Below are 12,165 nucleotides of genomic sequence, written 5' to 3'. Positions count from 1 at the left end.
AAGAATTCTCTCTCTGAAAGCAATCGCTGTTTCTATGTCACCACCCCTCCCCCAAATACCTCTCTCCTCAGGCCAATTTCCCGTGTGCACTGTATTAAGTAAGAGCTTAAGCTGTGCATCTGCAGAGGACCAATCAATCCAGAGCACAGCATAGGAGCTCCCTGCCATGAAGCTGGAAGGGCAAGGCTGGTCAGTAGGAAGAGGGCACTGGTGAGAAAGGCATTTCTACTTTAATATCAAAATGGCACAGCGAGCCACGTAACGACACCACAAAGGCTGGGTCTCGATCCTCTTAGCACTGCAGCTATCCTTTCAAACAACAAACAGTCAATACCTGTTTTGGTGATTCCAACAAAAAAGCAGCTGAAAAGAATAAGATTACAAATAAAATAAATCGGTAACCACATGATCAATTCTGTCAGTAGGAAAGTCACAGTTTAATTTTGAATTTAAAATCCTCCAAATGAACAACACATCTGGTGTCATTTAGAGAGATCAGAAATGTTTGCGACATCCCACCACCACCACCACCGCCAGCACCACCACTACTTATTAAAACATTTAAATAGTGGCTGTTGAATACGGTAAGTTTCTACCCAAGAAATATCCCCTAAAGTAATTTTACTAATTAAGAGGTATAAGTAAAGAGATTTCCATCGGGCACACTAGTAAAAGGCTAATGACTTACTTGAAGTATAAGTCCTTGAAGGTGAAGTGCGTTTCCACAATGCCTGTTGTCTTCACTCTTGTCCGAAGGACGTCTTGCTGAGTTGGAATATAGTTGGCTTGAGATATACGATCCAAGTCATTTAGGTAACTAAACAAAACACACATTTACTTTTACCTGGGGAAGTAAACTACTTGCACAGTAAACCAACAGAGTAAGCGTGTTTCCTACCAAAAAGAGATTCTGAGCCTGTCACGACAGTAGTCAAACAGCATTACAGAATTGATCGCGGGAGAAAATGGGAACCCAGCATCAGGCAATGTGGGTTAGGTTCTACATATATACACAAAAGCAGTTTAAGTCTGCAGAACTCAACTACAAAAGCCAGTTACCAAAAACAAACATGAAAATGTTATGGAAGATTCTTGAAAGTTAATACCAAGTCAGCTGAGCACAGTAGAGTCCAAAATCCAAAGCAAACTGAGAGCGCTCACTGTAATCATGTCACAGGACAATAAAGACGGTGTTTAAATTACTAAAATGAAAGAGAACGATGGTCAATAAAAATGAGTATTTCCTGTTTTCAATCAGGAAGCAGAAGAGCGTGGTTTTTTCATCTAAGTGTTAAACAAAACAAACCCCCTAAATTTCCTCAAAAAATTTTAATTTGTTCGGTGAATTAAAAGATTGGCTTCAAAACTACCTTCTTCACTAGCACCAGGTGCCTAAAGAAGTTTTCATTAGAAAAAGGAGAAGCAGGTGGCACCATTTAAGTTAATCATTAATGACGATCATAAAACCAAGAGCCACCATGGAGGGATCAGTCAAGTTAAACTTGATTGTGAGCTAGAGTGAGGACAAGGAAAGCGGTACTCTGAAGGAGCGGAGGTGATGGTGAACAGTGCTTTCATCCGGCCAGGATATGCTCTGCTCTGCTAACGCTAAGATCAGCAGTTCAAACCCGCCAGCAGCCGACAGAGGGACAAAGATGAAGCGGTCTGCTCTTGTACACTTCCAGCCTGGGAAACGCACATGGAGAGTGCTACTCTGTCCTTGGTCGGGATGGACTCGATGACAGGGAGTTTGGTTTTTGGAGTTCATTCGGTATAGAGATGCGTATCGGTTAACAAGAGGATACCATTGCATCCAATGTGCGCGTTAAAATATGTGCAAAAGCGGCAAAACAACATGTAAAATGCTTGCTAAGAATATTAACTTTAAAATGTTCTGCAATGTTCATCCTTTTCTTCCTACATAAAGCCTATTGCTGGGATCTGGCAAAGGCGTTAGCAGTGGTGAGTCAAACCCCAAACAGACAGACTCCCTCACTGTGACACTATAGGACAGCGTAAAACTGTTATTTTGGATTTCCAAGACTTTACCTCTTTATGAGAGCAGCTCTTTCTTCTGCAGAGCAGCTGCCGAGTATGAATTGCTGACCGTGTGATTAGCAGTTCACTGCATAGCCTATGGCACCACCAGCGTTCCTTGAAGCAGTGACTAGCAGTGCCAGAGGAATCCCTGGTACTGCCAAGCAACAAGGAGCTGAGTGCATGAAAATGGGTATGGGAATTCAGATTTCCTCTCAGCCGGCTCTCTCTGCCAAGCGCTCACGCAGAGGGAATTCACTGAACTGGGCGAGGTCCAGGACCCAACTGCAACAGATTGCTCTCTTCCTTTACTTGCTCACTGTAAGCACAACAGGGGGGACGATCACAATGCCAAGCTTCCCATTCCCATTCCAAAAGAAATTGATTTTCCCTCCAAGACATACGAAGACCCTAACCCTAAACTGAGACAATCTATAATGGAACCTATAGTGTGTGTGTGTTAATTAAAATATTTTAAAGGACATCCTGGAAGCCTGGTGGCAGAGTGGTTACTCATTGGTCAGCAGTTTGAAGCCACCAGCGGCAACTCAGGAGAAAGGCGAGACAGGGGTCATCCTACACTGCGGCTAGAGCTAACAACAGGAGTTGGTATGGACTCAATGGCAGTAGTCTGGTTTTGAGAAGGACATCATGCTCAACAGTAAAGAGAAAACTCCTCAATGAGATGGACTGACACAGTGGCTGCAACGTGAGTTCAAACGTAACGACTGTGGAGACGGTGTAGGACTTACTATGAAGAGGAATCATTGAGCTGGTATTCTCTGGATCTGCTGAAGCAGGCTTGCACCCCTCCGTCATGCCACAACCGCTTAATTACGCCTGCTAGTTCAGGAGTCATGACTCCTTCTTCAGCACTGCCAGCTAAGACAAATAACTGCCGGGCATCGTCCTGGAGGAAGCAGTGAAGAAGGAGAGGTAACTATTTCTACAAGAGGTGATGGCCCATTCATTACATGTTATAAATGTTATAAAGTTGTTATATATATATTTCTCAAGTATTAAAGACATCTTTTCCAGAAAGGGCAGCTAAGAGACTTTACAATGAAGTCTTCCCTCCACCACACTCCACCTGAGATGGGATTATATAGAGAGCAGAGTTGAAGGATGCTTCTGGAACACCACAGTATGCTACCATCCCCTGTGACGAGCACTCTGACTGGCTCAAAGAGCGCTCCACCCTGCTTACTCTGCTGTCAACAGAAACAAACAAACAAACGAGCTGGGAGACAGGCCTATGTAATAAATTCCTGTCTGTTAGGGAAACTTACACTAAAAATAGCAACAAGGATACTAACAAATAAGAGAGGCAAAGTCTAAACACATCAGAGAGTAAAACATTAATCAAGCTTAAGGTAAGGCTGCTCAGTCGGCTCAGACGGCAGAAAAGGAAGAGATGGAGGTGTTTAAGGAAAAGCCTGGGGAGGGGGACAAGTCCCTTAAGGGAAAAACTGAAGTAGCCCTTAAATTTCCCCACAGGAATTATGACAACTCCGTAAGGAAAGGGCTGGGGGCAGTGGGGAGAGAAGGAAACAAAGAGAAGTGGTCAAACCAGGAACTCAGGTCTCATGAAAGGATTTCTTCCCTCCAATCTAATCTGGCCCCGGAGATTTCCAAATAACTCTGATCCTTCTTTTGCTCTTTACCTTAAGAACCTGCCCAACATTCTTCCTAGAAACACTTGAGGTTCAACGCTCTAAAAAAATCTTACCAAGATCTGTATTCCTCATCTCTTTTCAGAGATAACAATTTTGAATAAAGAAACACTCAACAAAAAGTCCTTGGTTCTGAAAACTGGACTGTGATTATGGCAAGTATTCAAACAACCTTAATAAACGTAGCTTGTTACAAAAAAAATCTGTAATTCTTATTTTAGAAACCTCAAAATAGAGTGGTTGCCACTCTGGATGTTTGCTGTTCTGAATGTAAACAATTCTTTCAGGAGAAAACATCTTTTTCTCTTACCACTTACTGTCTTTGACTAGCTCTGGCTTCTCCGCAGTAAACTCTCAATACGTCTACAGAGACCCTTCTTGAAAAGGAACTTCAAACCTCTGCCCTTGGGGTATAGCTGAAGTACCCTACCCCACATCTGGATCTGGTTTACCCATTCACTCTCTGTCCAAACATAAAAAACTAGGAGGATTATAGATGAGATATGCACCTAACTCCTTCCAGATGAGAAGAAATGAAACATTTGGATGTAAGATGCTGTCAAGCTAGGTGACTGGGAAACCCGGAGTGGGAAAATGGCATCTGGCAGCACAGGAGTATTAGGGCCCAAAGACGAATGACAGCTGACTGAGCAAAGCAAAAGAACAAGAGAAGCACAGACAGACTGGGGAGAGGGAAACTCTGAGAAAAGAATAAACAAGACAGAGAAAGCCAACCCAGGGAGGAGAATATATGTGCATTAGCCCACTGATTAGTGAGCCAATACAGCAAACACAGCAGACAGGTGACATTAGGTGATAAAGCGGAGCGAGAGGGGGTGGAGAAGTAGTAACACAGGAAAAAGCTGGTAGGAGGGGAAGAAAAGCAGGATGTGACAGAGTGAGCTAAAAGAAACAAGAAAAAGCAGTGCTGCCTTTTACTTCAGCTAAAATGTTTTCCTGCTCAGCAGCTTAGAAAAACGAATCTGTCATTATGTGCTAGGGCACCTTTTAAAGGAGCCTGCTGGTTCAAACACTCGGCTGCTAAGCCTCAGGGTGGCAGCTAGAACCCTCAGGAGCAGAGGTGACAGCTTCCAGAAAGACTCCCAGCCTCTGAAACCCTTCGGGCACATCAACTCCATGCAGGGGGGCCATTGTGAGTCCAACAGACTCAAGAACAACGGGTTTTTATATGAAACTACGTGCGGCATCCATTTTCCTCATCCCTTCTCAGCAATCTTCCTTTCACCTCTAACACAACTTCCTTTCCGTATGCCATTTCTAAGACACTTCATAGACTAATGTATCCAACTAGGACCACGCTTGTAATAGTTTCCCCCCAACCACATCCCTACTTCGTTAATGAAGACTGCACTGGACGGACAGGCTGAGCTGGTGCTGGCTGAGGAGTGCCTCTGCTGCGTCACAGAGGACGGAGATTGTGCCCTCCCAGGCAGCCTCTCCAAGTCAATGTTTGTTATTCTTACACAGCACCCAGTGACAGGCTGAACCTTGCATTTAGAAGATGCCGAGGACTCCCTAGTCCTAGGTGATAAACTCAGTCAGCTGGTGATAGAAAGATCCCACCCCTGGCTTCATTTGGGTCCCCTCTCCTGCAGGGTCCATGTATTAAAATTTATCCACACAAGTATTTTTGACTATCTGACATACAGTCCTATAGCCTTTGGTTCAATGTAGTATAAGGATATGCATTTCTTGAATACCTGAAAAATAACTATAAAACTTAAAGACGGGAACTGATTACAAGGATCCACATGTGACCTCTTCCCTGGGAGAGGGACAGCAGAGAAGGGGAGAAGGGAGACTCCGGATAGGGCAAGATATGACAAAATAACGATGTATAAATTACCAAGGGCACATGAGGGAAGGGGGAATGGGGAGGGAAGGGAAAAAAAAAAAGAGGACCTGATGCAAGGGGCTTAAGTGGAGAGCAAATGCCTTGAGAATGATTGGGGCAGGGAATGTGCGGATGTGCTTTATACAATTGATGCATGTGTATGTATGGATTGTGATAAGAGTTGTATGAGTCCCTAATAAAATGTAAAAAAAGAGGAGAAAAAATGATTAGGGCAAAGACTGTACAGATGTGCTTTATACAATTGATGTATGTATATGTATGAACTGTGATAAGAATTGTATGAGCCCCAATAAATTGTTAAAAAAATAAAAGAAAAAAAGTTTAAAAAAATAAATAAAATGAAATCTGTAATTAAAAAAAAAGAAAACAAAAATCTTTACAATTGTACCAATAAAAAAATCATGATAAATGGGGAAAAAAACAACTTAAAGACTTCACAGTCATGTCCTCACCAAGTTTCTTCTGGGAGATCATGCTTTGCCTTTAATTGCTACACCTCAAAAACAGCACATTACGGTAACCTTCCTTCCTATGATTTCAATGGCCATTAATGAAGTACTATAAAAACCAATAGTGCTGTGAAAGAAGCAATGAATAAAATAGTTACTAGATTGTGATAGTTACCGTATATACTCGAATATAAGCCGACCCCACTATCCGCAGAGGCACCTAATTTTACCACAAAAACTGCATTACAAAAATGTACTGAAAAACTTGGCTTATAAACGAGTATATATGATAAATAATCTGTTGTCAATTGGGGACTATTACGAGTGAAGGGGTGGAGTTTAGCCTGTCAATCAGGTCGCAGCGTGATGACCTCATCTGGAGGCACTGAGGCAATAAACAGCTCACTGGAAGGGGGACACAAGCACACTCCCTGGGAGACATTCCTGTTGAGAAGAAACATGAAGCTACATGAGAGCCCTGGAGCTGAAGAGACCACATGCAGAACCCTGTCAGCACTGAAATGCTTCCACTGCCACTGGGTCCTTAAGCCTTTCCACCTGTGATCTTTCTACATTCGGCATGATTGCATGTGTTTTATGAGTCTAAAGAGGAATTTATAGATTGGCACTGGACATAAGGGCCAATATAGGACTTATGAACTTGATCTGGGCTGGGATGTTTTCTCAATACTCAACTGCTCGTCTATATAAAGCTCTTCCATATACACAAATGAGTGTCTATGAATTTGTTTCTCTAGTCAACTCAGACTAACACATAGACACTTCCTACAGAGCTACAAACCCCACTGCTTAAGCAGATGTGATGGAAACCTAATATCCCCAAACACATATTGATAATACTTTTCAAGTGATTATACAGCACTTTGTTACATCTTGTTGCTAAAATTCATTTCCCTAAAACACGAAGTAAAGTTTGCCTCTCCTGTAACGGCATCTACTGAGTAAGATCAAGCAAAAAGGAAATGAGAAAGACTTACTGCTCTGGCAGCTTCCCCAAAGTCAATCTTTAGCCGTCCCATGGCTCTTATAATTGCAATGATGGACTGTATGGTATTGCTGTAGACAACGACTTTATACTGCTTACATTCCTCCTCGGAATAGCCATCCTCATGAATGATTCTTTAAAGAGAGGAAAACCACAAGTCATTACCATGAACCTAAAATGAAAAGATGCAACAGACTTTTCATGCTTTTGAGGCAATCGAGCCTTACAAAAGGCCAGGTTCTGACTTACTTCATCTGTTTCACAATGGTGCTTTTACCAGATTCTCCAGCACCTGAAAGGGGAGAGGAAAAAAAAAACCACTTTGAATTTATCTGTTATTAAACACAGGTCTATGAAACTAACACGAGCAGTGAGCCTAGATTAATGGGAACCACATATCCCAAGGAAATTATTGGTGAAGCTTTCATGTCTATCAGCAAAAATTAGGAGCTTCTCCAATCGAGCATTTCACCCTCTTTCCATCAAACCAACCCATAGCAAATCTGTACGTGGGACGGAGGACAACTGCCCCACAAAGTTTCTTAGGTTAAAAGTCTTACAGAAGCAGCCTGACCTATTTTTCACCTACAGAATGTCTGGTGGGTTTGAACCACTGATATTTTTTTTATTAACAGCTGAGCATTTCACCACTGGACGACCAGGTCTTCGTTCACTAGCAGTGTCCCAGACCCTGCTTGTCAATACTTGTGTATGATCCAAACTCCCTGCTACCACGTCGATTGCAATTCATAGTGATGCTACAGAACCAGGTACAACTGTCCCCACAGATTTCTGAGCCTACTCTTTATGGAAGTAGAAACCCTCATTTTTTTCCTCAAGGAGTGGCTGGAGGTTTCAAACTGCTAACCTTAAGTGGTTAGCAGCCCAACACCTAAACCACTTCACCACCAGGGCTCCTTTGGTGTAAGACAGGTCAACTCAAAGAAAGATGATCGCATAACCATCTCTGGGCACTCATCTTCTACAAGACACACACAAAGAACATCAGCAGACATGAGACTGTTTGGGCTGATGCATTTTTTATTATGCCCTCTATAAATCCCTGCTATTAGACTAAAGAGGTTCCAAATAAAAGCAGTGCATGCAGTCGCTCCCCCCAGTTTACATGGGGTACCTCCACCCCTCCCCAGCACAATTTTTGCCTTTAACTAAAATCCCTTTAAACTAATGACCACCAAAGTCAACAGGACCCTCTAAACTCTGTGATTATCTAAGTGTACTTCCCTAGATAAATTCATTCTTTTACCTCCCAGGATGCCCAGTTCAGCCACCTTCTCTCTCTCTCTTAACTTTACAAAGCTTTCCCCACTCCTGAGTCTCACTCAACAATTGTCTTTCTTTTAAAGACAAAACTAAAACAATCAGCATAAAACACACGAACATCTTCTTTTCCCATAACCAAATCTACCAATCTATCTTCATCTAAATTAATTACTCTCTGCTTTCAGAAGGAACGAACTCTCTCTGCCAATGTCTAAGATTAACCTCTCCATGTGCGCACATTTCCCCTTCATCTTACCTTTTCAGGATGCTGGCTGCTACAATCACCCCACGACACTCGAACGCCACCCCCTTTTCTCTTCCCATGGGTTCATTCTCATCACCATAGAAACATGTGTTGAATTAACACAGGCCTACCCTTAACTTCTCTCGAGAGCACGTATTTTCCTCCAGCTACCACTTCATTTCTCTCTGTTCACTTTTATAGCAAGAAGCCTCAAATGAGTGGTGTGGAATCGAGTGAGTCTGTACTGAGAATCTCTCTTACCCCCAATTCGGTCTTTCATTTTACTCCACTGACTACTTCTCAGGGTCTCCAACAACTTCTATATCTCAATAAACCTACTGAGTCAATTTGTCCAAGTTAATGACTTAAAATATATTTTCACGCCATCACACCCAACCTGTTTGATCTCATTCCTTCTCAGTCTCCTTGTCCTATTTTTTAATTCTAAAGGCTGTATTGCTCCAGAGTTCTTTTCTCCATACTCTGCCTATCTTATCTAATCTCATAGTTTTAAACATTATTCATCAACTGCTAAGAATAGTTAACACCTAATGTGTTCTTAGTTTGTACTAGACAATATTCCAAGTACTGTAATTGTGTTAAATTACTTAATCCTCACCATATTCCTGTGAGGTAGGTATTGCTCTACCCCTTTTACAGAGAGAGTAACCACAGCAGAGAGCTGTTAAGCCCCCCTCCACCCCACCCCAACACACACACACACACACACACACACACACACACACACGCTGTAAATGGCACATCTGAATAGGTACTGGCACAATCTGGCTCAAAGTGGTGTATCTGGCCTCAATGCTAACGGCTTCTAAATTTAAAGCCCTGTCCTCCCTCCCTTCTAACCTCGTCTTCAAGCTCATACATGTAAACCACTAATTTCATCATTCTCATCAGCTTACTGGAATGCAACTCAAAAACTTAATATGCCAAAATTTAAATGATTGGCTCTCTACCCTCACCCCAAAACAAACTCTTCTCTTCCCTTAGCCCCTTCATCTTTGTATTCACCCAGTTGGTTGGGCCAATGATGGTGACATGTGATAACATACAGATCCGATGGGGCACACCAATGCCAATCTACATATTAAACATTAATAAAGCTTTAAAAAACTTTAAGGTAGGTAAAACATATAGATAGCAGTTCTAATGCTCACTCAACCCACTGCCATCAAGTAGATGCTGACTCACAGCAACCCAAAAAGACAGGTTTGAACTGCCCCTTTGAGTTTCGAGACTGTAAATCTTTATAGGAGGAGAAAGCTTTGATTTTCTCCCTAGGAGTGGCTTGTGGTTTTGAACTGCTGACCTTGTGGATTGCAGTTCAGAAAGTAATCACTATGCCACCAGAACTCCTCAGAAGTGCTAATAGTTTCTTAAAAGCTCAGTGTGAGTTAACTATTGGTCCAGAAGAAAGAAGAGTGAGGAAAGACAGGGAAACTAGTCCAAAAGACTAACGAGCCATGCCATCATCAGTTTCCACACGCCAGCACCTAGAAGAACCAGATGGTGCCCAGCTACCCACCACTACCAACTGCTCTAAGAAGGATCACTCGAGAACTACGTCTTGCTTAAATTAAGCCCTGGTAGAGTACTGGTTACACACGGGTTGCTCAGCACCTAGAAGAACCAGATGGTGCCCAGCTACCCACCACTACCAACTGCTCTAAGAAGGATCACTCGAGAACTACGTCTTGCTTAAATTAAGCCCTGGTAGAGTACTGGTTACACACGGGTTGCTCACTTCAAAGTCAGCAGTTTGAAACCACCAGCCACTCCTGGGGAGAAAGATGAGGCTTTCTACTTCTGTAAAGATTTACAGTCTCAGAAACCCAGGAGGGCAGTTCTTACTCCATCTTTTGGGTCAATGAGTTCGTCCTGAATCCAGTGGGAGTAGAATGTGGAACAGAACTCAGAATCCTAAGTGAGACTGAGCTTACTGGTTGGAGACATTGGTGGAACACCCTGAGACAATGGCCCTTACCCATTAGGTCTAGAAATGAACCATTTAGGATCAAGGGCAGCATTTGTCAAAGAACAAAGTTCAAAGGGTCAAGAAAGGAAGAACAAACAGAAGACAGGGCAGAAGTAGATGTACGGCACACTGAGTAGATTGCCAAGAACGTACATGCACTGCTGAATGTAGAGCCATGCAAGCCTTCACCTAGTTCACACACAATACAAAGTTTAAAATGAACGAAGTTCGATCAGTTTGTTCTTAAACTATAGTGGATTGTGGTGACTATACTGTACCCACAGGGCTGGATCACCCAAAACTTCCATAAATGGTACAATGCTCAGATCTTGCTCAACCCCAGTCAGTTTCCTGCTTAGCTGCTGGATTAAACTCTGTAAAATGTAATCAGATTATGTCACAACTCTGTCTAAAAGACTTCCAATAAGCTTAAAATTAAACCCAAGGTCAATGAAGTCCAATACGCTCTGGTACCTGCCTCCCTCTTTTCTTTTTAAAATCACGTTATTAGGGGCTCTTACAACTCTTATCACAATCCATACATGCATCCATTGTCAAGCACATTTGTACATTTGTTGCCATCATCAGTCTCAAAACATTTGCTTTCTAATTGAGTCGTTATCAGCTCATTTTCCCCCTCCCTCCCCGCCCCCTCCTCCCTCACAAACCCGATAATTTATAAATTATTTTGTCATGTCTTACACTGTCCAACGTCTCCCTTCACCCACATTTCTGTTCTCTGTCCTCCAGGGAGGGGGTTATATGTAGATCCTTATTGGTTTCCCCTTTCTACCCCACCTTCCCTCTACCCTCCTATGATTGCCATTCTCACAACTGGTCCTGACAGGTTCGTCTGTCCTGGATTCCCTGTGCTTCCAGCTCTGATCTGTACCAGCGTGCATCCTCTGGTCTAGCCAGATTTGTAAGGCAGAATTGGGATCATGATAGTGGGGGAGAGGAAGCATTACAGTAAAGTTGTATGTTTCAACCTGGCTACACGGCACCCTGACTGGCTTGTCTCCTCCTAGAGACCCTTCTGTAAACGGGATGTCCAGTTGCCTACAGATGGGCTTTGGGTCCCCAATCTTCACTCCCCCTTATTTACAATGATAGGATTTTTTGTTCTTTGATGCCTGATACCTGGTCCCTTTGACAACTCGTGATCACACAGGCTGGTGTGCTTCTTCCATGTGGGCTTTGTTGCTTCTGAGCTAGATGGCCACTTGTTTATCTTCAAGCCTTTAAGACCCAGACGCTATATCTTTGTCTAGCCAAGCACTATCAGCTTTCTTCGCCACATTTGCTTATGCACCCATTTGTCTTCAGCAATCATGTCGGGAAGGGGAGCATCATGGAATGCCAGTATAATAGAACAAAGTGTTCTTGCATTGAGGGAGTACTTGAGTAGAGGCCCAATGTCCATCTCCTACCTTAATACTAAACCTGTAAATATTTGCACATAGATCTATTTCCCCGTCATATTTAACATATTTACATATGCACGTGCCTGTATTTAGACCTCTATAAATGCCCTTTGCCTCCTAGTTCTTTCCTCTATTTCCTTTTACTTTCCTCTTGTCCCACTATCATGCTCAGTCTTCATTTA

The 12,165-nt window shown here is 42.8% G+C and overlaps 1 protein-coding gene across 1 annotated transcript in view; it reads right to left on the bottom strand.

Annotated features, from left to right (window-relative positions):
- The window catches only part of GNAI3 (G protein subunit alpha i3), a 48,583-nt gene that overhangs the window by 11,598 nt on the left and 24,820 nt on the right, over positions 1 to 12,165 (bottom strand). The window contains exons 2-5 of the mRNA XM_075559130.1: positions 7,291 to 7,333; positions 7,034 to 7,175; positions 2,790 to 2,947; positions 689 to 817 (exon numbers count right to left, since the gene is read on the bottom strand). Coding sequence (XP_075415245.1) covers positions 689 to 817; positions 2,790 to 2,947; positions 7,034 to 7,175; positions 7,291 to 7,333 — 472 coding nt within the window. The remainder of the gene's footprint in view (positions 1 to 688; positions 818 to 2,789; positions 2,948 to 7,033; positions 7,176 to 7,290; positions 7,334 to 12,165) is intronic.

The sequence above is a fragment of the Tenrec ecaudatus genome, chromosome 1 (assembly GCF_050624435.1).
Source record: "Tenrec ecaudatus isolate mTenEca1 chromosome 1, mTenEca1.hap1, whole genome shotgun sequence".
Lineage (NCBI taxonomy): Eukaryota > Metazoa > Chordata > Mammalia > Afrosoricida > Tenrecidae > Tenrec > Tenrec ecaudatus.
The sequence above is the reverse complement of the archived record's forward strand: the minus strand, read 5'-3'. Positions and strand labels throughout refer to the sequence as shown.